Source organism: Lissotriton helveticus, chromosome 3_1, assembly GCF_964261635.1.
Source record: "Lissotriton helveticus chromosome 3_1, aLisHel1.1, whole genome shotgun sequence".
In the NCBI taxonomy this organism is placed as follows: Eukaryota; Metazoa; Chordata; class Amphibia; order Caudata; family Salamandridae; genus Lissotriton; species Lissotriton helveticus.
Genome location: NC_136061.1, coordinates 993,322,770 through 993,349,452, shown reverse-complemented (window position 1 = coordinate 993,349,452; position 26,683 = coordinate 993,322,770). Strand labels below are relative to the sequence as shown.

Sequence of the window (26,683 nt, the reverse complement as noted above, 5' to 3'; positions counted from 1 at the left end):
TGCTGCGACAGAAGTTCCTACCGAAGGGGCAGTCTGATAGGAGAATCGATGGCCATGTGCAAGAGCTCGGGATACCAGACTCTTCGTAATGGATAGAAACATTATCTATAGATTTTGTTTAAATCTTTTTATTAGGGTTTTACATTTCAGGTCCCTATGCAGGACTTTCAATCGATCATAAATCAGTTATTACACATAAAATGGTTACATAACGTCTACATACATAATTCACTGTCAACAGTGGGGTTCCGTTCCGTCACACAGGATTATACAACGTCACACGTAGATTTGCTGGTGAGTTAGCTTATTGTATGAAGTTGCGTCCCACTGTAGCTGGTCTCTTCAGTTATGCAATGGTGAAGACTGGTGTAAGTATCTCCCCCGTGTTTGCATATATGACCCCTTACTATGCAGTCAATGGTAATATGCGATAAGTAAGTCGGTATCTAAACCGGCGACTGTAACTGAACTAAAAACTGTGGGAGGAAACTGTCTCCAAAAACATGAGGAAGGGGGAATCACGAAAGGGGGGCGAGGGCGAATAGCTACGGTGGGCGGAGGGTGTGCTGGCCGTTGGTCCAAAGGGGTGAGGGCTGCGAAGGCACTGGGGGAGAGGGTGCAATCTGTTGTGGGAGTATAGGCTATTCCCAGTGGAGTTGGTCTCCGTCTCGTCACTCTCATGTGCCAGGGTGCTCACTCTCCTGGTGCCTGGTCCGGGAAACATTATCTATAGATGAGCCTTGAATAGACTATAAAGAAGTATGTATCTGTGTCAGAGTGGCTGCAATTCCCGATGGGAGTAGATAGATAATGTTTCTATGCACTATGATGAAAATATGAAAAGAAAATATGAAATGAATATGTATATAATATTCTGATTCATGAATTGTATATGTACACATTATCACTACTCAATACAAATGAAGAGATGAATGTGGTGTGTATGTGGTTTGTTCTAGTTTTAATGATGAACATTTGAACATATCATTATCCAAAAACTATTATTTTTGTACTTTTCAATATATATATTTCTGTCTTTGTCTCTCTTTCCATTAGAACCTTATTGGTATATTGTGATATTTAGTTTTGAAGTTGCCTAGAGGAACTTCGCATTAGTAACAAGGGGACCTATTCTTTACATTTATTTGGACAGGTCGAGTCTTTCCAGAGCCGATTCGTACAGCTCTATGAACTTGGTTTCTGAACGAGCGAGTACGGTAAGCGATTTGGACAGCCTTTCTGAAACGGTTTGCCCGGAACTTAACGGCTGCCCGAATTGGTCATTGGGAGCCCATAGCCGCCCCCCCTTCACTTGAGGCACTCCAAATCGACCCTGTGGGTTCACTCCACTTTCCAACCATGCATAGTGTGGGAGGCACCATGGGGTGCCCGCCACAGGGTGCAAGGTTTTCTGCATCCACCCTTTTCGTCAATGGGGGTCCGACTAAATTGGATCCGGATGCATACAGATTCATTGTACTCGTTCGGTCGGACTCCCCTGATCCGAGTCGTACAGAAAGCGTTACTGAACCGATTTGGTTGGTATGCTTTCCGAACGAGATCGGAATCGACCACAAAAAGTGTTAAAACAGAGCTTTAAAGAGCACTAGAAATCACCTGTCAAATTAAACATTGCCAACACCTGGAAGAGTATTAGGTTTGATAACACAACCTTTTCTGAGATCAGGAGTAAAACCATACACCCTTGGATTATACGTGAAGTTTCTGTTTCCCCAGATTAATGTATTGAGTCACACAAGTCACATAAGTAGGCAAGTTAACTAACCATGCACGCAGATTAGGTCACCTAGATAGTGAGACTGATTCATATTATTACAATTTGAAGAATGATGTGTAATTAAACAATGTTTAATCCTGTGTTATGTCATGGAACAGAGCTGAAAGCAATTGCATGAACTTCACTCATCCCAATACCCCATTGCTTACATAAATGTATTTGACTATAGATTGCATTATTTAATTTTTGGGAGACAATTCAACTTATGGTGTGCACTACATGGCCAATATTATTTAATTTACCTCCGGAGGGGACGGCTAGCAATGATGGTTCACATTTATCAGAAAACTGCAAATTAGAGTAGAACATAAATTGGAATATTCAGAGAAAGGTTGTAATAATGCCAGAGTTAGTAGCCAATGATAATATTTTCTCTTTCCTTGTGTCTGTACACTTTCCAGATACTCTATCTCTTTCCAAAGCCCCAGTGTTTAATGTATTGCCTCCAGTGTTTTATGTATTGTGCCCCACCCAAGACAGCCTCAGTATGTCACACCGTCTCCTAAAAATGCCCAAAACTGTGCATCCCTATTTTTAGACGATGTCTATCATGTCTATGCTCATCTAGCAATGCACTATGGTGATCAAAACGTATGCCACTGGGATTTCGCCCCACACTTCTTTACTCTAGTACTGCAAGACTATGGCATATCCACTACAGCTCCCATGCTATATTATTTCACAACAAAATCGTTATTAGACTAGGCAATCTTGCAGACATGCAAAAGAAAGCATACGTACGAATAATGAACGGATGAACAATCTTGTAGAACGACATGGTCATAAAGGTTTGAGTTAATATTTCCAAAAACACTGACAACTGCATGATAGTGTACCAGCAACCCACTAGGAGATGACTGAGCAGTGAAGGAAAAATATATTTAGGTAAGAGGTGTGATATCAGTAATGAAATAAGCCTAAATGAAAGATAGAGAATTACAAATGCAAAAAATATTTCTGATTTATAAAAAAGATTGCCTAATAAAGAATTACAGAATAGTGAAGCTAACCTACTAAAGTAGTAACATTTTTAAAACTACCGTAGAATGGATGGGACAGATGGACACATTTAAAAGCCTACACTTACACCACAGATTTCATCGTTTTAATAACTGCCCTATTATTTTTAAGGATACTCTACCTGATGACAGAATGCTCTCATCACTTGACTCAGACACATTTGGGAAATTCAGATTTGGTTCAATACTTAAAACGAAAAACATCAAAGCAAAATTATATTTGAATACTACTTTGTTATTAATAGATAAGATGTTGGAAGGACTGATAAGCTATGCAGATGCTACTTACACTCCATGGTATAGAATCTGTGTAGAGTAAATGAGCAAACATTTTGGCAACATTTCGTAACTTATTTGTTTCCAAACGATGTATGGTTTCATACTGCTCTTTAAATATGTTCTCAAAAGCTTCCATGTATTCTTTCTTCAACATGCAGAAACGCTGAAAATCAGACATATTAAAAAGCACATTAACATAATTAAAGCTCAACCGCATCAATCTGGCACACAATTCATAAAGCTAAAACTACGTTGTATGGTCGATGTATAATGCATTTACGAAGCGACCAGTTTCAGACAAAATTTAATTCTAGTAAAAAATCTACATGTTTAAAGTAACAATTCTTCAGTATGGATAATTTAACGACTTTTTTACTTTGCAAACATTTGTTATCTTGTGGGTTGTTTCTAATGCCCTCTTAACTTCTTCTAAAATATCTTGAGGATGTTTAATGCAAACCTCACGGCATCCAAAGAAACCCCAACATTCTGTTGACTTCAATACTACCTTACTAATTTATCGGCCTAGTATAATTGATATTATATATATATATATATATATAAATGCATCTCCAGAGATTTTTCAGTCTGGAGGTAGCATTTTAACCCATTGTTCTTTTTCCCACCACTCCACCTCAGATTAGACCCAGCCATTTGGAAATCAGCCACAATCCAACCCCAAATAGGAACAGTTCAGCCCAAACTGCCAAGGCAGGTCTTCTCAGAACAGTGACCGAAGTAACTCGAGAACCGTTTTGCCCTGATTAGGGCCCATCAGTCGAGTGCAGCTTCTTCCAGTGGCACAGTGAGTGCTCACTGTGCCACATTCAGAATAGTATGCCTGGGCATACCCATGGCCACTCTGGGCACTACATCAAACACATAAGGTGATGGGAAGAATGCTTGAAATGTATCTAATCATTGACAATTGTTCAGGCTAGCATTCAAAGACATTGTTGCTTTGCCCACCATGCCACTTCCGATTAGATCCGACCATATGCAAATCAACCCTGCTCCTGCTCGAACAGGAATAGTCTAGACCCAACTGCCAACCTTGAGCAACTGTCAGTGGTTAGACAACTTGCAAGCATTCCTCCCATCACTAATTGTGTGAGAAGTAAGCACAATGACTATGCAAAGTGAATCATTCATTTTCTAACTGTCCAAATGAGCTTTGTTCTGATCAATTAAGGCAAGCTTCTAAGCCTTCCCGACTTCTTCACTTCAGTGCGTTTAAGCATGGTGATTAGTGCTCCTAAGAAGATCACACTCTTTGCAAGGGTGAAGCATGACTGCTCCTCATATAGTGACAATCCTAGCTTCTGCAGGCAATATCGGAATAGTTCACACAAGGCACTTCAGAATCACTGTATTTTAATTCTTTAGAGAAAGTTGTGTTGTAAAATGCACCATTAGGTCCTGTTTTTTGCAAACTTTTAGGAGGATGGGAACACTTGGAAATGCCTCTTAGGAAGCTGGGCTCAAGCATACATGAGCACAAATTACATTATACAGGGTCACAATCCTTTTTTGTTTTGGGCACATGGAGATTAAGTGATTTGCCCACAATCGCAGGATTCTGAGCCGACACCAAGACTCCAACCCAGTTTCAAAGTTGGCAGCTCTTGCCATAATGCCACATCCTCGCAACATTTCTTTGCACTTACACCCATCCACTTTCCAAGCACACTAGCCACTACTGGAATTGGATAAATGTGCCTCTACGCTAACATGGATGCAATGTTTAGTTTGCTTTTAAGACAACAAATGTATGCAGCTTGTAAACAAAAGGAATCTGCTGAAAATGCTCGTTACCTAATTGCAAAATGCATTATCTAAATTGCTACAGCAATAACAATTAAACATATTCAAATAAAATTATATGCACAATCTTATTTATGCAAATAGATTTTTGTAAGTGTTCACATATTTGAGATGCATATATTTGTTCAAATTAATAATACTTAATATAACATGATGTTCATAAAATCCAACTTACCCCAGCCAGCAAACCAAAGAACTTCTCATACGTTCTTTGTTGAGCACAGCAATCCAGTATCATGTTGCAAAGTTCTTTCTGTTGAACACGAATCAAAAATCTATTAGATATTCTTTTGCTACTGGAACAAATTAGGATTCTATTCTTAGCAGCAGGACAGTGTCAAAAGGCTCAACATGCATGGCATTTCAGCTCTTCACAACTGGAAATACTTATTTCACTATGGCTTCTAAAATATAAATGTGTACACTAAATAACAGTCAGCAATTTTTTAATATACACAATTTAAAATTAAACTACCCATAGTACTAATAAGGCAATTTTGTAAAGGGGAGTTTGAAGTACTGCTGTGAAACGTATGGGTTGTACTTTACGACTAGATCAAAAAGCATGTGCTAGAGAGAAGGAATCCAGCATTTCATACAATAAGTAAACACTTGTAAGGCATGGTATACTAGAAAAATTGCAATCAAATGTCACAGGATATAGAAAATCGAAGTCAGCAACAAATGCATATTGTGGGTATAATATTTCGATATACGCAAGTACGCCAGAGTGAAACCGACTTTAACCCCTTACCTCCTTAGGCTTTTCCAGTCCAAGTTCTGAGCATTTTAAGTGGCTGTCAGGGGCACTTTTATTTTATTTTACAACTTTCTTTCCACAAAAAAGCATCCAAGCTAACTTTGGGTCTTCCCTGCACCCCATCCACCCACATCTTGGATATTCTAAAGACAACCCAGGACTTGTGGACTCCCGAAGTGGGACTGCAGGAAAAAGAAAGAAAAAGCTAAAATATAGCACTACTGTAGGTTATACTGGGAAAAGATGCTGTGTAAAAAACAAAAAAAGAAAGTATTTTTCTAGAAATGGTATAAAAAAATAATTGGTTCATTGTGCTAACATAATTTTCCCTCTTTTTAGGAACAAGCAGGATTGTAAATAAAAAAATATATCTTTCTAAGTGAAAGTCAATATTTCCTATTTTTTGTTGTTTCCATTTACTTGCAGTTTCTGGTAAAAATCGGTTTGAAACGTATAGGTCAGAGTTATACAAATGATAGAAAACTACATAATAATTCCCAATTCAGCAAGGCGCCAATTGTGTAGACCGCTCATGGTTAACCGAAATACATTAATAATTGAATTTAAAATCAAGGGTTTGTCCTTTTTCTTGTTTCTGATTTTTGTTATTGTTTCTGCTTTCATTTTTACTTATGCTTTTACTTACTCCTGGGTGCCTGAATCGTCCAGATGCGGCATATCGTTGCCAAAACACACCCAATACCAATGTTTCAGGGTTATAACCATTTATTCTGCAACCACTACTGTCCTCATGGTGGTTGATGTCCAGTCGGGGCTATTGGGACTGTTGCCTAGCACGTTTCTAAAATGGCTATATATGGGTCCACCAGTGTTAATTATGTCTTTGTACAGACGCCCCTCCCCTGACCACGGATCTTTTTCTGTATTCACATGACGTCGTCCACAATTGATACACCCATGGGGATTACGAAGGAAGCAACCTGAAAATCCTCTAGCTTAATGTGAAAGGCCTCAACCAGCCTGTCAAGCGTCAGAAAATCCTAGACTACTTGCGTAGGCAGAAGAGTGATATTGTCCTGTTGCGGGAGTCCAAATTAGAAGCCAAACAATTCCACACGCTTAGTAACAAATTCTATAAATAGGTTGTGGGATCGGAAGCAATCGCGAAAAAGAATGGCGTGGTGACCTTGATTGCCAGGAAATCCAATGTAGACTTAATCTCCTCCTTGTCTGACTCTACGGGGAGGTGGATCACAGCTAAATTACTTAAAGATGACACCGAATTCTATGTTACAAACGTTTATGCCCCAAACACATGCGACCTAACATTCTGGGCAGATCTTACGAAGCAGCTCGACACTATCCCTGACACGGCCGTCCACATCCTGGCAGGAGGCTTTAACTTGCCATCTGACCCCACCCTTGACAGGGACTCCAGGTGCCCCTTTCGCAGTAATAAAGAACACAAAGCTTTCACTAAACTCTGTAGCAGATTTCAACTGATAGACTCCTGGCGATTGCAAAATCCGGATGGGAGAAAGTATACATTCTACTCCCCTCCGCACGACTCATTCTCCCGAATTGATTACTTATTTATCACAAAGAACGCCATCGCTAGAATTGAAGAAACAAGTATAGAACCAAGGGTTATTTCAGATCACTCTTGCATATCACTCACTGTCTCCAATATAAAACCAACACTCCGCCAATCGCTATGGCGCCTCAACAAGGAAATCCTCGAAAAGGAGCAACACAGGAACACTATTCAAGGCGCTATAAAAAACTATCTGGAAGATAATAGAAGGGGTGATACCACTGACTTGACGCGCTGGGAGGCACTGAAAAGCACTGTAAGGGGGTTATCATTAAACTTAAATGAACAAGAATTATAACGTGGCCTTAGAGACACTAGAAGAAAAAATTTCTGCCCTGGAAGCTAGATATTTGAAAGACAGGAAAGAGGAGACGCTGAATAAACTAACTAATCAAAAGTATGCTTACAATAAAATAATAAGTGAAAGAGCAGGAGTGTGGTTAAATAGGAAGAAGCGTTTTAAAATTTGTGACTCTAATAAGGCTGGGAAAAGCCTAGCAGCCTACCTTAAATTCAAGATTCAGAAGAACACGATCAGTTCTATCTCAGATCAATCTGGAGTGGCCTGGTCCGACCATCTCAAAATTGCAGAAATATTCAAAGAGTTTTATGAACATTTATATGCCAAGAATTTGAATGTGAAAGAGGACAAGATTAAAGACTACTTAGAGAGCTGCGCTCTACCGTCCCTTCCCATGGAGGACCAGGAAGGCCTCAACAGCCCTATTTCGCAAACCGAGATTGAGGAAGCTATACAGTCTCTTAAATGCGGGAAGGCCCCTGGACCTGATGGGTTCACCGCTAGATTTTACTAATGCTTCTCCTCCACGCTATCTTCCCCACTTCTCCACCTCTTCCGTGAAATTAACGAGACGGGTGAGGTAAAAGGTACATTGGCGGAGGCTATCATAGCAGTGCTACCCAAAGAGGGAAAGGATCCAAAGCTCCCCAAGAACTATAGACCTATCTCGCTTATCAATTTGGATTGTAAGCTTTTAGCTTCGATCCTAGCCAACCGCCTCCAGAAGGTCTTGCCAAAATTGATTCACCCCTCCCAAGCTGGCTTCCTGAAGTATAGGCTGTCCAGCGACAACACCAGAACCTTAGCCCACGTCCTTGAGAAAGCTAGACTTCTCACCACTCCTACTGCAGCAATCACACTCGTTGCCGAAATAGCATTCGACAAAGTGGATTGGACATATTTAGAGGCTGTCTTACATAAATTCGGACTAGGGCCGTCAATCACGAAATTGGTCTTGTTTTTTTACTCCTGTCCCTCAGCCAGGGTTAGAGCAGGAGGGTCGTTCTCCTCATCATTCACACTGCAACAGGGAACCAGGCAAGGGTGCCCCCTCTCCCCTTCGTTATTCCTTCTGGCCATAGAACCCTTCCTGTATCACATCCGCCATAATAAACACATTCCCGGAATCTCATTTAAAGACTGCACGATAAAACTTACAGCATACGCAGACGATGTACTACTCGTATCAGAGAGGGCCGGAGAGGCGATACCAGCTCTTATGTCCACTATTGAGGAGTTCTCGGAAGTATCGGGATACAAATTAAATAAGGACAAAACGGAGGTCAAATTATTGAATAACCAAGGAAATAAGGAAATCTGGGGGGGGGGGGTGAGGGCTAAGGTTTAACCTGGCAGCCGGGATGCTTCAAATATCTGGGCCTAGACTTTGATAAAGACCTCATTACTACCCTACGAGTTAATGAGGATCAGCTCTTAAAGAAAATGTCAAAACTGCTTGACGGTTGGTCTCCTAAGTTTTTGTCGTGGTGGGGGAGGGCTGCGACCCTAAAAATGATGGTGATCCCGCTGGTGAACTATCTAGCGAGTATGCTTCCAATGACGTTCTCAGAGGACTTTTTACACAAGGTAGATAAACTCTTTGGTACATGCTTGTGGCAAGGGAAGAAGCCCAGGGTATCAATGAAGAAGCTGCAACTAGCTAAGGACAAAGGCGGCCTGGGTCTTCCCAACTTTAGGAATTACCAAACAGCGTTCTTGTGGAAAGAAGGTGTACACTGGTTGATTGAAGATCCAATGTTTGTCCCGCTTTGGGTAGAGATAGAGAAATCCCTTGTTGGCAATGTTCCCCTCCCTGTGCTACTCACCATGGGTCTGACACATCTTCCTCACTCAAAATACATCTTATTGAACACGAGATGTGCCCTTTTAAGGCTGGACCAAGCCCACACGACTGGCCTTAGGGTAAAAAACACCACCTCAGTAGCCTTGTGGCATAATCCCGCCCTTAGACTTAATGGGGAATCCCTCAACTGGGAACACTGGTCTGCTAAGGGTATTAACATGGTGAGTGACCTCTATGACGGGCACTACCCGTTACCTTACTCCTCGATCCAAGCAACACACTGTCTTACACCGATGTACTTCTATGATTTCCTCAAATTAAAGACACTCCTATCCACACGCTCTCTCAAACCCTCAGAACCATGGCTTAAACCACAATTGTCACGTATTAAAGCGACAGGTCATTTTGTGTCAAAGGTTTACAAACTAATGCTCCCTTTGCCGGGCAAAGCCCAAAAACGTAATGAGACACGGTGGGAGGTGGAGCCCAACACAACCGGGATTACATTTGACTGGGACAAAATCTACACCACAGCCCTTGTGAACAAAGTCTCCCCAATATTGTCACAAACCAAATATATGCTACTTAACAGGGTGTTTTGGACACCGCAAAGGCTATTTAAACTTAAACTAAAAGACAACCCCAATTGTTGGAACTGTAATTTGGTTGCAGGAGATCTAGCACACATGCTTTTTCATTGCTCTTCGCTAGGAAACTATTGGGAGAAAATATTTACTTGTATGGAACATATTCTTAAGATCAAACCTCCAAGAGAATTTTTTTATGTCATTTTGGGTGCTCTGGTTCCAAACGTGACCAATGACAATGACCGTCAATTATTGGACTTATTACTCACCCTGGCATGTAAGGTAATATTATTTAAGTGGAAGAACGCCTCCGAAGTATCCTTTAAGATGTGGCAAGAGTGGGTATCTTGCATCAGAGGGGCAGACAACAGTGCTTTACATTCCTCCCCTTGGCGTGCTTCCAACAAGAAGCTTTGGAAATTCCTCGATGCCTCTTCCTTTTCATTTGACCCTCCGTAGGCGCATCCTTTGTAACTGTCCCAATGACAAAGGAAACATACATACCTGCCAATGCCCAAGCCTGCTGGTACTTGTTCGAACCACTGACCATTGGCCTGTTGTGTGTGGAGTATAATTCTGCCCTGGAAAGATCTCGCTGAATGCTTGTCATCCCTTCCAATGTAACACTGAGGTATGCCCGCGATCTTTGATATATGATATGCACTATTTTTGTACTTTGCATTTGGTATTCGGCATTCTGTACTTCTACTTTATATCTGTATTCTGCATTTTTTCTTCTATTTATTTACTTATTTTATATCATGTTCATGGCTGTAATCCCTCGATGATTTGATGCATGTATTCATCCCTGGGATCTCTTGCTTTTTCCATTGTCAGTTGTCTGATTTCAACTTCAGCCAATGCATTCTGTATCTTATGTATTCTTCGTATTTTTTATTGTTTACTTTCCTTTTGTTTTTCTAATAAAAACAACTTGAAATAAAAAATAAAAAAAATAAAAAAAATAATTGAATTCAAAATAACGTTAAAAAGTAGGAAAAGTAGGACATTTTCATAAGTACATTTTTGACCCAATAAACAATTTGGAAAAATTTTATAATGTTATGACCGTAACACCATTCTGGTCACAGGGATATATAGTGTTTGTTGGTGTTTCAAAAACATGCAATACCCAGAGCCAACAACTGAGCTGCAGCTTATGCTTTTTCACTGTTTATCGACTATGTTTTTTTTCACGGTAGAATGCTACCATTTTTAAAAAATGATTATGAAGGAAAGTTATGCATTATTACAATATGCCCAAGATACCGAGTTTAGGAATAGTATGATTTGTACAACTCTAAATTTGTAATTACCCATACTACAAACACTCATGCGATTCAAAAAATACGTTCTTTCTTGCACACTTCCTTACATTTGAAGCACAAAATTGGAGAGAAGTTCAAGCGGCGAGTAACAAATGTTCTGTTAATCTGGACTTCCCACATTTCTTGAAATAAAAACATTATCTCATCTTCTTATCCAGAATGCCCTCCAAACCTTAAACCTTGGCTAAAAACACACAATTTCATCACATTTCTCTTAGGGAAAGCTGTGAAATCTGTGGGGAACCACAAAATACCTGCCACCTAGTGTTCCCATACTTCTGATAAAAAGGGCACGCCACGTGTGGCTGTGCATAGCGTCTAGTCCCCTTTCAGCTGTACTTTTCCCACACAGATAGTTGTGGAGTTATGCTCCCAGAGTACTGAACAACGTAAAAGCAGATGGTACCGAATGGCATTATCTGCTTTCACTTTGTGCGTGGGAAATATTACAGCAAAAACAATTAGAAGGCTGGATGCGGGAGCGTGGCAGGGCAAGATGGCTGATCGGACATAGACCGTATCGGCTCCCGGTCTACGCGCTGTTCCGGTTCAGCTACTGGCAGCTGTACGAAGCCCTGATCACCGCAAACTAATCCTACCTTGAGCGGAAGGTGTGAAGCATCTGCAGAGCTCATCCATTCGCTCCAGGCAGTGCTGAAACGGCCTCAACCTGCCTCACTGGGAGAAGTCATCGGCGTCAGCCAAAATGGCAGCCAGAGCCCTGCCACGTCCGGAGACTATCTCAGCCCTCCGATAGAGGTATGGTCACCGGACAGAATTTATGGGGCACAGCGGCTTGTCTTAGGTGAGAGACTGCCTCACAGGCACTAGTAGCGGCATGATCCGGGGAGCGGCCCCAGTCGATGTATTTCCCCCGCGCCTGCCTGACTCTAAAATGGCGGCCAAATACTGCCCGCAAATCGCGGTTGGCGCCACCGCTTGATCTCCTGGGCCCGGAGCCTAAAACATCTTCCATAATGGACGTCGCACTTGGTGGCGCAATTCGCAGCTCCCACTTTGACACTGCCACGGGGCTGGAGACATTACGCAACTGACCTGGGGACCCATGGTATCGCTCTGCTTTGCCACACATCCATCCACCTGAAATGGCGCCCATCCTGACTCGCAACGGAGAATGCATGCACCAAATCGATCACTGCCTATGAACCCCGCGCGCCTGCTGACCGCATCAGAGACTAGAGGCCTCGTGCTGGTAACTAACTATTGCCCCTGGAGCTCTTTCCTTCCCAACTCCTCCTGGCTGGGCAGGGTACAGACCCCGGCCTCTTCGTGGTCATTACCTTTCAAGTGGCGGTCGCGCTCCCACACAGAGACATCGGCTCCATTTGGCCACTGTGCAACAGACTTAGCAAGTAACTGTTCTGACAGTGCCGCTCCTTGGTGTCCGACGGCCCTCCCTCAAACTAACCCTTCCCACACAACTTGGGCCTTGCATATCTCCGCCACCCTTGACCGACCTACAGGGGTCCTTTTGGTCTAATCCATATGCCGCCGAAGAAGGCGAAGAGCAAGATGCCAAGTAAAGTCTGGGACTGCTTCACGACCCCAGATAAACGCCTGACGCTGCGAGGAGACGCGGGAACTGCAGCTATGGCCCTCACGAAAGCAGAATTACTGAACATGCTTAAGGACTTTAAAACTGAACTAAGCAACGATCTCAGCCAAGACATCAAATCTTCAATAGAACAATTGCGGACAGACTTAACGGAATGTTTGACCTCCCTCCAACAAGATGTAGACTCTGTGGGCACTAGAGTATTGGACCTGGAGGCGCAGCATTAAGAACAAGAGCAACTCTCCACTGAACTGCATGAAGATTTCCGCGCACTCAAGGACCAGCTGCACCTGACACAGCTCAAGGCAGAGGACCTCGAAAATAGAGAACGGAGGGAGTACATACAAGCCAGGGACCTGGAGGAGGGCGCGGAGGGGCCGGACCTAGAGTCCTTCATGGAGGGGCTTTTTGTGGAGGTCCTGGGTCCCCAACCCCTTAAAATAAAACTGGAGAGGGTCCTTCGTGTGGGAAGTTTACAGAACGGCGAGAAGAAGAGACCCCGTGACATCCTGGCGAAATTCCACTCCTATAAAGTTAAGGAGTCAGTGCTCCAAGCGGCCAGGACGAAGGGATCCCTCCTTCCAAGATCACTCTTGCGTCATCTACCAAGATTTAGCGCCGACTACCCTGGCAGAGAGACAGCTGTTCAGACCCGTCACCACCAAACTGCGAGATGATAAAATCAGGTAGAGATGGACCTATCCGTTTGGACTCAGTTTTGAATTTCATAACAAACACCACCACATCACTGACTTAAAGGACGGTTTGGAACTTCTGGGCCTCCCCTCAGAGGAGCATGGCCCCACACAAGATAAAAATGGAGAACCTCCCTGGGGCTCACCATCTACTTCCGCCTGGTCTGTAGGCTCTCGCAGTCATCTAAGCCTGGCCTGGATTTTACAGATCTACGAACATTTATTGCTGAGACCAACGTCTTTGGGGGCAACCAGTAGCAGCGGACAATGCCTTGCTCCTAACCGCAATCCCCACTTTCGGACCTCCTTTTGCCCATGTTCCTGGGGCTCCCGCCACCTGAGCAGGATGTGGGGAAGCCGTGGACCACTTTGCCTTTCTATGTAAGAACAATTACTTTACCTTTTCTCTAAAGTTAGTTTGGTTCGGTGTCATAAGCGCTTGTTGATCTCCACTGTTATCTGGGGTCCTGCGCCAGGTTTTACTTTCCATTGCAGGTGATCTATCTTGGTCTTTTTTCCAGGAATGGATCTGTACTATTGACTAGTCTTCAGCCGCATAAAGATGTTTTTTTCTTTGAGACCTATACTGGGACGGGCATGGACGAGGTCCTTGCACCTGTTGTCCCCCCTAGTCTCTGAGGGAGCGTTATAGCCCCTCGGCAGGGACCTAGTAACTATTTTTCCTATTGTATTTCTGTTCAACGGGAGGGACATGGTGGCGGCTTTTTAACTTTTTACCCTGATGGGTTCTATGACATCTATGAACCTACAGTTGGCACAAAATGGTGGTACACGCCCCTCTGGGGCCATGACAAGGTGGGGCTGATGGGGCTTCCAGAGAGCTGTGATTTTTCCCTCTAGCATAATGACGATCCCCATTGGGACTTGGAATATTAAAGGTATTAATTGCCCCCAAAAACGTCAAAAGGTATGGAAGTACATTGTGTATCACCATCTCGATATAGTGGCCTTGCAAGAGACACACTTACCCAGCGCCTTAGACACAAACACTACCCACTAATTTATAGATCCTCAGCCCATAGGAAACATAGAGGAGTGGTGAGAATGTTCCGTTCTTCCATACAATTCCAACCATTAGACGATCATAGCAATAAAGATGGCCGCTGGATTATTGTCAAGGGTCGTCTGAGAGGGAGAATTTGTACTTTTGTAGCAGTATACGCCCCCACCACTGGACAGACAGCTTTTTTACACACACTACTTGGGAGGCTAATTGACTTTGTGGAGGGGCCGATGGTACTCATGGGTGACTTCAACCTGGCCTCGCAGAAAGAGTTGGATAGCACACACTCACATCGCTCGGACATGGGCTCCTTTTCCATTGACACCTAACAATGCATCCATGACATGGGGAATTTTGGACGCCTGGCGTACTCCTTATCCACACACCCGAGACTACACTTTCTATTCTCATGTCCACCGTACATATTCCCGACTTGATTATATCTTTATTAGCCAATCCCTCCTGGAGGCCAAGATATTCCCTCATTCAGTATCAGATCATAGCCTACTTTCCATATGTCTGTCCTGGTGTGGGAACGCTTCGACTACTCCCAGGTGGTACTTACTGACTTCGCTTGCGCGAGACAAGGAATCCTGTACCAAGCTAAGAGAAACCATCACTGAATTCTTTGATATTAATAAACCAGAGGATACGTTGGAGTTTGTCACTTGGGACGCGTTTAAGGCAGTCTTCTGAGGGAAATGTATTGCCCTTAACTCGGCGCTAAACGTGCAACGTACTAGAGAGAGGGAGCAACTGGAGGAAGAGGTGGCTTCTATTGAAAAAGCTCACAAATTGAATCCCACAAGGCAATCTGACAGCGCTCCGAGGTAAACTCCGAGCTATCTATAACAATAAGGTAGAATTCACGCTCCTCAAACTACGACACTTATCCTATTCCCAGGGCAACAAAATTGGTAAACACCTTGCTAGACAGCTAAAAGATAAACGAGAGAGAGAGAGAGAGAGTACATAGGTGGCATTCAGGGGCCCTCTGGGGAGCTTACACATAGAGACGAGGACAAAGCCGAGATCTTCAGTTCATTTTACGAAACCCTCTATTCTGGAGATGGCTTAGACCCAGACGCCCAAAGGGATTCTCTCTGGACATTGCACTTCCCTCAGGTGTCTACTGAATGGAAAAAGGTACTCACCGCTCCCATCACCCCAGATGACGTCAACACGGTCATTAAAGCTCTTAAGCCCCACAAAGCCCCGGGCCCGGACGGATATACTGCCCTCTTCTATAAAACCTTTGCTCCGGACATCAGCCCCCACCTCACGTGGCTCTTTGTTGTGTCTTGTGCTCGTGCTGGCTTGCGTTGCACTCAGGCTTGCGCTGCGCTCGAGAATAACATTGTACAGGTTTGTATTTACTTTTAAGTATGTCCCTGTGTTCTGGTGCGTTGGGTGCAATTTAGAACACACTGGGGACTGAGGCTGTACTGACGGCTCCGTCCGTTCCTGCTCTTCCTTTGCTGTATGCATCATTAAAAGAAACCAACTTACTTTGTGTTTCTGTGGATTATTAAACCCAACAATGGCGACTATGAACTCAACTTGAACCCTATTATTGATTCAATGCGCGCCAGAGAAGCTCTTTCCACAGGATTTTACTGAGGACATCTTCTGTGCATTTTAAATTGTGCATTCAAAAGGATTACTTCATCACAGCAATTTTTTTTAAAAAAGGAAGCCGGAACTGAATTGAATTTGATATGTGGGAAGCTTTAACAAGATAAGTGATACCTTCTTTGTGGGTGATTGATCGAGAAAATTCTGCTGTATCGGCCACATCTTTCGAGCGGCAACAAGATTCCATTAATGATCGCAGCCGCTGAACAGTTGTTCCAGCCTTGTCATCGGATCTCCTCCTGTGAACGTCATCACGCTCTTCGAGGTCGCGCAAGGTTACGCAGCGTACCTCCAGTTTATTTCCCACAAAGATACTGAGTCCACATCCAAAAGGGAACGGCATTTACGACACATTGAAAACAATATTCCTCAAAATTGCTACTTACACGTTTTTCTTCGGTGATGCGCACCCCGCGCATCAACTTCAAGGCAAGTTTTATTTATAACTGTGACACGCACACAGCGTGCCACAATTTTAAAGGTAAAGCACAGCGGATTTAAAGGACAAGCTTGGTGATTACAACTGTGACACGCACACAGCGTGCCACAATATAATGTTTTTGGACACAACACATTTCAAAGTTTCATAGCGTGCTACTATTTAATTTAAACTATCTCTACACAGCAGTACGCACTATTTGTCCATTAGCAACATTTCCTCATTTATTATTATTGTGATATACACACTTTGACGCTCAATTATCAAGGTTATTACAAGCATTGTTCTAATTTTCTTTTGTGTTCTTTTCTCCTCCTTTGTTCCGCATCTAATATGGCTATGGCTACTATGAATTTACCAGCTCCTCAAGCATTTATGGTTAAGGATTGTGAGGTTTCTAGCCAAAGGTGGGAGGAATGTAGGGATTATTTAATCAATTACCTAGACACTTTTGAAAGTAAAGAACTTCCCCCAGAAAGGAAAAATACATTTTTACTACATTGTCTAGGACCTGGAGGGTTAAGAGTATAACAGAATTGAAAAAAAAAACGTAACCGGTAGAGAGGTGAATGTTTTTACGCAAACTATATCTGATTTGAATGCTTATTTCATCCCCAACGGTTTGTAAAACTGTGCACAGATTTAATTTTTACCACAGGAAACAAAAACCATCTGAAAAGGTAGAAGACTATGTTGCTTCTCTTAGGAGATTAGCTTTATTGTGCAAATTTGGTATTATTGAAGACGAATTAATCCGCGATCAACTCGTTATGCACTGTAACAACCAAAATTTGCAGGATAAACTTTGGATTAATGGAAATGCTACTCTAAGGGGAATCTCAGCTATCATCAGTAAAGTGGAACTGACATCTAGGTGTGCAAAAACAGTTATCAACAAAGCCAAGATCGACAACAGTGATGAAAAAGTTAAAATTGTAAGAATCTCCAATCAGAGCAGTTCAGAGAAGTCAAAGATGAAATTAGATAAACACCTAAAAGAAAAAGTTAAAATAGAGAGAGTACCAACAAATTTGAAGCCAAAGGATCTTGTTACCGCTGTGGTAGCTCTACACACTTATCAAATAACAAGAAATGTCCAGATTTAGGCCAACAATGCACATACTGTAAAATGACTGGCCACTTTGCTAAAGCTTGCCGTAATTCTAAAACTGTTAAATGTATTGTGGATGAACGTGATGAGGACAATGATAATACTGAATGAGATTATATTGACAACAAAGTGTACTGCATTAATAATGATGAAACTTTGGTCCAGGGCAAAACAAGGAAAAAACCAGTTTGTGAGTTAAAAGCTGGTGGCGTAATTGTAACCTTAATGGCTGGTTCAGGATCACCTTATACCATTATAAATAGAAATAGATGGGAAGAAGTATTCAGTAACACAATTGGTCCAAAACTTTAAACTCCAGATGTGCACCCAGTAAGTTATACTGGTGAACCCATTGACCTTTTGGGGTTCAGCAGACTCAAGTTTGAGTTTAAAGGAAGATCTGCATTATCTAAATGATATGCTTCTAAAGCTGGACCATGTGTTCTGGGCTGGTGGGATCAAGGTGAACTTGGAATATGTCTTGACCCTAATAGTGCAGAACCTGTTTTATGCATTGACCCGTCTCAAATAGACGTGTGCGATGAATTCTTCTCCAAGTTCCCTAAAGTTTTCTCAGGGTGTGTTGGTGAACTAAAAGGTTTCTCCCATTGAATTACCCTCAAAGATAACGTCAAGCCTTGTATTTACAAAGTTAGGAATATTCCCTTGGAAGTTAAAGATGAGGTCCATAATGAGTTACAAAAACTTGTGGACAAAGACATAAGAGAGAGGATTGAATAGTCTGATTGGGTCACCCCCTTGGTGGTCGCATGCAAGGCAAACCGAAAAATCAGTTTGTGTGTGGACCTCAGAGAACTTAATAAGAACATTTGTATTGATATGTTTCCCCTTCCTAGAATTTCCAAATTACTATCTGCAACTAAAGACATGGAATGGTTCAACTATTGACCTAACTTCGGCTTACCACCAGGTCCCCCTTCATGCTGATAGCAAACATCTCACAGCCTTTGTCACTCCAATCGGGTTATTTCAATTTAAACGCATACCCTTTAGTTTGGCATCGGCTGCAGCAATGTTTCAGCGTATCATGCAACAAATTTTTAAGGAAATGAGAAATGTTATTTTTTTCAAGACGACATTCTCATCATGGGCAAAGATATTGAGGAACATAACAAAGTTTTATCCAAAGTCTTACATCTATTAGAGATTAAAGGTCTTACAGCCAAAAAGTCCAAGTGCAAAATTAGAAGGAAAAGCGTGACTTACCTAGGTCACGAAATTAGTGCTTGCAGCATCAACCCCAAGTCTGAACTTGTCGATGCAATACTTAAAGCTCCAACCCCTCAGAATAAGGATGAGGTTAGATCTTTCTTAGGACTTGCAGAGTATTATTCAAAATTTGTGAGTAATTTTGCAGACAAAATGTATTGTATAAGACAACTACAAAAAAAGGGAGTGTTTTTCATTGGTCTAAAGAATGCCAAACTTGCATGGATGGTATAAAAAAGGATATTTGCTCTGCACCAGCGCTCAAAGGATTTGATCCTAAACTTAAAAGCTTTATCACCACAGATGCTACTGGTAAAGGCCTAGGCGCTGTTCTTTCTCAACTGCAAAGCGATGGGTCTGAATGTGTGGTGGCATTTGCTTCAAGAGCTCTTACCATCACGGAAGAAAATATTCGGTGATCGAAAGAGAAGCTCTTGGTTGTTTGTGGGGACTAAAACACTTTAGACAGTTTATTTGGGGTACGGAGGTCACATTACGCACAGACCACAAACCGCTCACTAAAGTCCCCACTTCTCATGGCCTCAATAATGTTCCTGGTGTACGCAACATAATCACAGATTTTTTTAAGCAGGAGTCCTTTGGCTGTCATTGAAAATGTTGATAATGATTGGGATCAATGGTTTGTAGCCAGTATTTTTGGTAATGAACTCATGAGCATACCTCATAGTTAATGGGTCAGGAATATTTCTCTTGACAAAGTGATTCAAGACGTGTCCAAATATGTCCAAAAAGGTTGGCCAGACAAATCTGTCCTTGATAGAGTACTCATTCCGTTTTGGGAAGTTAGGAATGAGCTTTCCCTTGAGAATGACTTACTCCTTAGAGGGGGGAAACTAATCCCACCAAAGATCTTTTGTGATAAGGTAATAAACCTTTGTCATGAGGGACACTTAGGTATTGTGAAGACTAAATGCAGAATTAAGCAATCCTATTGGTGGCCTGGAGTTGATAAAGACATTGAAAGAATTGAACGAGAATGCTTTGAATGTGCTAATTCAGATAAAAGCTTGACCACCTGCAAAACTTCGTTACCTACTATTGTTATTCCAAATATGCCTTGGGAAAGGATTGGAATAGATCTTTTCGGCCCTGTCAAGTACATCTATGGTCTGCAGAAATATATCATAGTGTTGGTAGATCATTTCTCAAGATGGCCTGGGTATAAAATTGTAGCGAAAGCTGACACTGAAAATGTGTTACAATTCCTAGGAGAATTTTTAGTAAGGAAGGTCTTCCCAAAGACATAATTTCTGACAATGGTGGGCAATTTGTGGAGGATTGCTCTATAAAATGTATAAAAGAATATGGGATTGTTCATAAAACAACTTCAGTATATCACCCAGAGGGTAATGGTAGCGTGGAATGCTTCAACAGGGTAATAAAGGGCTTCATTGAACTCTCCAACAATAATGACAAAGATTGGGAGGATGAATTGTGGAAAACTATTTATGCTTATAGAATTACCAAATGCCAATCTTCTGGTCATTCCCCTTTTGAACGTATGCAAGGACGTTCTCCCCGCACCAAAGACAATATGGGTTGGCTTAGTTGCACTAAGTTGATTCCATGGTCAGTCAAAAGCGTCAAACAAAACCTCAAAAATAATTTTAAAAAACTTGGTTGAAAAACAAACAAAGATAGTAAGAAGTGTAGCTCTTAAAGTTGGTGTTATTGTCAAGGTACAGAAAGGGAGAATGGTAAGTAAAGGTGACAGTAAGTACTCTGCACCTCTCAAAGTCATTACAATTCTTTGCAATTCCGCTCTTTTGAGTGATGGAAGAGTGTGGAATGCTAATAGAATTGCTTTGTTCAGGGGAAATATCAGTGCACAGCCAGAGACAAAAATATATAACGTTAAAAAGTATGATTGGATTGAAGAGGTTCAGGATACAAGTGTTACTTCCAATTTACTAGCTTTACTTCGCAACCTAATAACAATTCTGATGTATCGCTTTACTGTGGCGTACCTACTGATTGTGAACCCTCAAGCAGTAATGCATTTATTTATTTAAATTGATATATTAGCACATAGCTACCCACAAGGGTTTCCCGGCACTATACGAAACAGAAGAAGTTAGATAGACCTATTGGCTGAAAAACAGTGTTTTAAGAGATCTACGGAATAGAAGGTTTGATTGTACTTGGCACTCTGATGTAGAGTGCCAAGCGGGATGTCTTCCGTGCACAAAATTATATTAATTTGAACAACGATGAGGTGGTTGTTCCACGTTCCAAACGTGTGTGTAGCAAACCTAGAAGATTTGAAGATTTTGTCACCCACATTTATAATTAACGTGTGCTATTTATACTTTATTTACTCTTTAGCATTTCATTTGTATTCACTGTCTCTTTTGTATTTGTGCTTTGTTTCTTTTGTTAGTTTAGTTTTATTTTGGTAAGAAAGTGGAAGTTTTGTGTCTCGTGCTCATGCTGGCTTGCGCTGCGCTCTGGCTTGCGCTGCGCTCGAGAATAACATTGCACAGGTTTGTATTTACTTTTAAGTATGTACCCGTGTTCTGGTGCGTTGGGTGCAATTTAGAACACACTGGGGACTGAGGCTGTACTGACGGCTGCGTCCGTTCCTGCTCTTCCTTTGCTGTATGCATCATTAAAAGAAACCAACTTACTTCGTGTTTCTGTGGATTATTAAACCCAACACTCTTTAACAAGATGGCGGAACAGGGTGAGACCACTGTCTCCATGCCTGAGGCCATGATCTCCGTGATACCCAAACCAGGGAAGGATCCTCAACAATGCGTCTCCTATTGGCCTATTGCTCTGCTAAATCTTGAAGCAAAACTGTATTCCTCCATTATAGCTAAATGATTGAACGATCTCATGCCAGACCTCATACACCCTGACCAATCAGAATTTATTAAAGGTCGTCAAATACATGATAACACCCGCCAAATTATACACCTGATAGAGAAGGCCAACAGACGTCAAATCCCCGCTGAACTGGTGGGGCGAGATGCTGAGAAAGCCTTTAACAGGGTAGACTGGGCATTCTTATTCCACACACTCAAGGCATTCGGATTTGCACCTAGATTCCTTACTATGATTCAAGCTAATTACCTTCAACCTCGTGCTAAGGTGGCCGTCAATGGGGTACACTCCTCCTCCTACTTTCATTCTAGAGGCATTAGACAGGGGTGCCCCCTTTCACCCCTGCTCTTCCCCCTTAGCATCGAGCTATTAGCGATGGCGGTTAGAGCTAATCCTGAAATCCAGGGGATACCATTTACTGGGGAACCACACAAAATTTCCCTTTTCGCGGATGATGTCCTCCTGTCACTCTCCGACCCTGCCACGTCCCTCCCACCTTTACAGTGAGAACTTGAGCACTTTGAAGCAGTAGCAGGCTTTAAAGTATATCTAGGCAAATCATACATCCTCAATCTCACACTCCCGCAAGTGAAGTCTGCAGGCTCCAGTCTCTTACATCTCTCTCGTGGACCACTTCCTCTATACAATACTTGGGAGTCCAACCTAACACCAAAAGGTAGAAGGGCTTCCCGCTGCTAATTTCCCCCCATTCTTACTCGTATCCAAACGGCGCTCACTAAGTGGAAACCTCTCTTTTTGTCATGGCTAGGCCGGATACACGCTGTAAAAATGACGCTTCTTTACTTATTTCAGGCTTTGTACATAGAATTGGAGAGAGACTTTTTTGGCGAGTTAAAGCTATGATTCTACTCCTCATTTGGCAAGGGGGGCGCGCCCGCTTCTCTTTCTCCTTACTGCGTCGCTCTCAAAAGGAGGGTGGAGTCAGACTCCCAGATATCCAATTATATTATAAAGCGGCACAACTGAGACAGACCTACGAATACATATATTAGCACTCCTACACGCACCACCCTGAAGGTATCGGGACTCAGTCGCAGGAGATGATAGGTGGACCTCTTTCCCTTCACCATTCACACCACTCTATTTTAATCCCGCATTCCCCCTGGGCCTACAAAAGGGTCCTTTTGACGCTTGGCAGGAGGGAGGGTGCCTTGCTTTGACACATCTTTTTCATAATTATGACCCCCCTCACCTTTGACAACTGAAAGCGGGATTATGGCCTAAAGAACACAGAATGATATCACTATAATCAGTTAATGCACTGGGCCCCTTACACCTCAGGTGCGAGAGGCAGCCACCCGTCCTCTCACAAAGTTTGAGTCCTTCCTCAACAAAACCACTTCTATGAAAGGGGTCATTTGAATCATATACAACTTCCTACTCACTACCACACTTACCCCGCGTCCACGATATATGTCCATGTGGGAAGGAATACTATAGCGCGGCATTTCGGACGACGAATGGCCACACTTGTGGGACAACATCACGAGATTCAATCATTCCACAGAGCTTCGGGAAGCTCACCTTAAGACCATGATGGACTGGTATCTCTATCCGTCCAGGCTTAGGCAGATCTTTCCCACCACCTCCGATAGATGCTGGAGAGGGTGCGGACTACTTGGGGACTTTCAACACATATGGTGAGACTGCCCGATTATCCACCCTTTTTGGGAAGAAATACTTGCACATATCAAAGATATGTTAGGATACCCCATCCCAACCACCATGGCAGGTGTTCTTTTGGGGCTTTGCGACCTATCCCTAGTGCACCAGACATGAGTAGATAAAACAATTATGTGGCTTTGTATAGGAGCAGCGAAGGTTACCCTTAGAGAGGAAGGAAGCACCAGCAATCTCCCTTTTGCATTCTCGATTATGGAAGCTGCTTAGCCTGGAACAAATGTCAGACATTTTTAGGGTCAATTATAAGAACTTTGAATTAAGGTGGGGTCCCTTGGTCACCTTCCTTTCACGTGGACTTTGATCGGCTGTTTGTCCTTCCACCATCAGAGCCCTTCATCTCTTTCAATTTTTAGTTGCCTTCTAGTGCCACAAGTTAAATAAACGGTATGAATGTTGCCACCACCCTGGTAGGGGAGGGAGGTGAGTGGGCGGATTAGGGTCCCTTTTTCTCCTGTTTATGTTGCCTCCCAGTTGGGTGTTGTTTTTATAGGATTACCATCGCAAAAGAAAGATGGGACACATGCTGAATCGTTTGCGATCACTACATTTTTATAAGGATTTGCCACAAGCTCCGTTGTTGTCAGAAACTGTAACATTCATTTAAGAATTCCATTGAGAACGGGGTCAGGCTCATACTGGGCACTGTGTAACTCTAGTCAATTATAGTCCTGTAGAATTCTGCAATACCCCCTGTGAGGGGTGCCATGATAGTGCTGATCTAAGATGTCTTTTGGAAAAAGTTTAATAAAAATCTGGATGCATGGGATGCTTTTCTCCTGAACTGTTGAAAAGACGTCTTTCTGGTGCCAGAAAGATTTGCTTTAGTAGTGTGACGAACAGTTCATGTCAACTCTATCGGTGAAGCAATGCGACGGATGTGAACAGTTAGTCTCTAGCACTCAAGTTGTTAAGTATGTTTACTATTATATAAATATACTGATACCTAGAATCTAAGCTGATTGATAAAAACAGGTAGACTGCTATACTAGTACAGTGATTTATGTTTAGGTGCAGTTTCTGGCATTAACAGAACCGCCTTTGAACTTAAAAGGAAATTATGAATTAGTAGTGTCATTTGAGGGCGACTGCTTTCTCCAAACTTATAAGTGGACAGATTGTGGAGTGGAAAATACATAGGTGTATTGTTGGAGGACACATAGGCAAATGTAATCTCTTTCTTTTTTTTTTTTTTTCAGGTGAATGTATTTATTTTTGGTAATGATTTTTTTGTGTGTAAAAGTTGTTTTTATTGCATTCGAAAAAAAAAGAATCAAATTGAGGAAAAGACAGAAGAAAAAACTGGCGGCAACATTGCAGTGGTATACACATTAGCCCAGCAATGACGTCTGACGTACCCAGTAAGAGCTGCGGGTTACAGTGAATCAAACAAAGCGGAGTCCAAGAAGATGGAGATAGCTAAGGGCATCAACCGCAATGTAATCTCTTTTACATATGGAAAGCATTTTTTGTGTGAAACAAACATTGACAAAGTAAATCGATCTGGCTTTCATGTGCTGCATGCAAATATTTACATGGAAAAATGTGCAGAGATTATTACGGTGTCACTGGGCAACCAGTCTCTTAGTATGCCTGTGCCCCGATTCTTTTTTAATTTGATTTCCCACAAGTGTGGTGCTTCTTAAAGGCAGTTACACAAGTGTGAGCAATAGAAAAAAAGTAAAAAGTCAGCAGTGCAGGCTGGTGAGGCAGCCCAGAAAGAGACACATTGCAGAAACATGGCAAAACAGTCTGTGCGCATTTGCGTATACTTGTGTGGAATTAATGCACAAGTTACTACTTGTGTAATGATATATCTGTAAGAGACATTAGTTATTGATAGATTCCTTACCTTAGAATATTCCCCAGGCGTCAGACTGGATCTGGAAAGTTTTTTTGCTTAGCAGTACACCTGCACACCGGTAGGTGGCGTCGTGCTACTCTGCGTCCTTCACTGGTGACGTGTGCGCCAAGATAACGTCACGGAGACTACTTAGGCGCCACCCATGCGCGCTGATGTCAGTTCTGTACACGACTTTCCGCGCCGAAACGCAGATCCATGCAAGAGACTGACCATTGGTGCATAAAGCTAGGGCCTTAAAAAGGGGATGACCTTAACCCTAGTAATCAGTTCGCAAAACGGGGAGGATGGGTGGGGCGGTAACGAATCTATCACTAACTAATGTCTCTTACAGATGTATCATTACACAAGTAGAAACTTGTGCCTCTGAAAGAGACACGTTAGTGGTAGACTCCTTACCTTTAGAATAGACCCCAGCAATACCAACACCGGTGGTGGGTCTGCGAACAGGATTACACCAAAAAGTCACGAAGCAAAGTACGGCCAAACAAGCAGTCTCTCCGGACCTGACTGTCAAGGCAGTACTGTTTCGTAAATGTATGCAGCGAGGCCCATGTAGCTGCCTGACAAATGTCCTGCAAGGGAATGCCGCGTCCTAAGGCAGTAGTGGCTGCAGTCGCCCTGGTTGAATCAGCATGCAACCCCACAGGAGGCTCCTTTTTGGCCAAGGAGTAACAAGCTTTGATGCACAGAACGACCCACCGGGAAATGGTTAGTTTGTGCACAGCCCGACCTTCTTTGGCACCCACATAGCCAACAAAGAGTTGATCGCCCACCCGGAACTGTTGTGTAAGCTGCAGATAAAAAGCATGCACACATTTTGGGTCCAGACAGTGGAGCCTCTCCTCTTCCCTGGAAGGATAAGGAGATGGAAAGAAGGTGGGCAAAGTGATGGCCTACCCGATGTGGAAGGGCGTGACAACCTTTGGCAAGAAAGAAGGAAGGGTCCTCAAAACCACCTTATCCGGATGAACACAAAGGAAAGGAGGTTCAGAAGAAAGAGCCTGGATCTCACTCACTCTTTTGCCAGAGGTGATAGCTACCAGGAAAGCAGTCTTAAAAGTAAGAAGATATAAAGGACAGTTATGAAGAGGCTCGAAGGAAGCGCACATCAGAAAAGTCAAGACCAAATTTAAGTCCCATTGAGGCATTATGAAAGGCACGGGATGGAACCTGTGCGTAATGCCTTTAAGGAAACATTTAACAACCGGACTTAAAAAGAGAAGGCTGATCAGGAAGTCTCTGGAAGGCGGAAAAGGCAGAAAGAGAACCTTTGGTAGTGCCCTGCTGGGCCAAAGACAGAAGAAAC

The 26,683-nt window shown here is 42.6% G+C and overlaps 1 protein-coding gene across 4 annotated transcripts in view; it reads right to left on the bottom strand.

Annotated features, from left to right (window-relative positions):
• CWC22 (CWC22 spliceosome associated protein) overlaps nt 1-26,683 on the bottom strand; it is a 377,345-nt gene that overhangs the window by 49,346 nt on the left and 301,316 nt on the right. For all 4 annotated transcript variants that reach the window (XM_078681477.1, XM_078681479.1, XM_078681481.1 and 1 more), the window contains 2 exons: nt 5,096-5,173; nt 3,107-3,259 (listed from right to left, as the gene is read on the bottom strand). In XM_078681477.1, the coding sequence (XP_078537603.1) occupies nt 3,107-3,259; nt 5,096-5,173 (231 nt within the window). The remainder of the gene's footprint in view (nt 1-3,106; nt 3,260-5,095; nt 5,174-26,683) is intronic.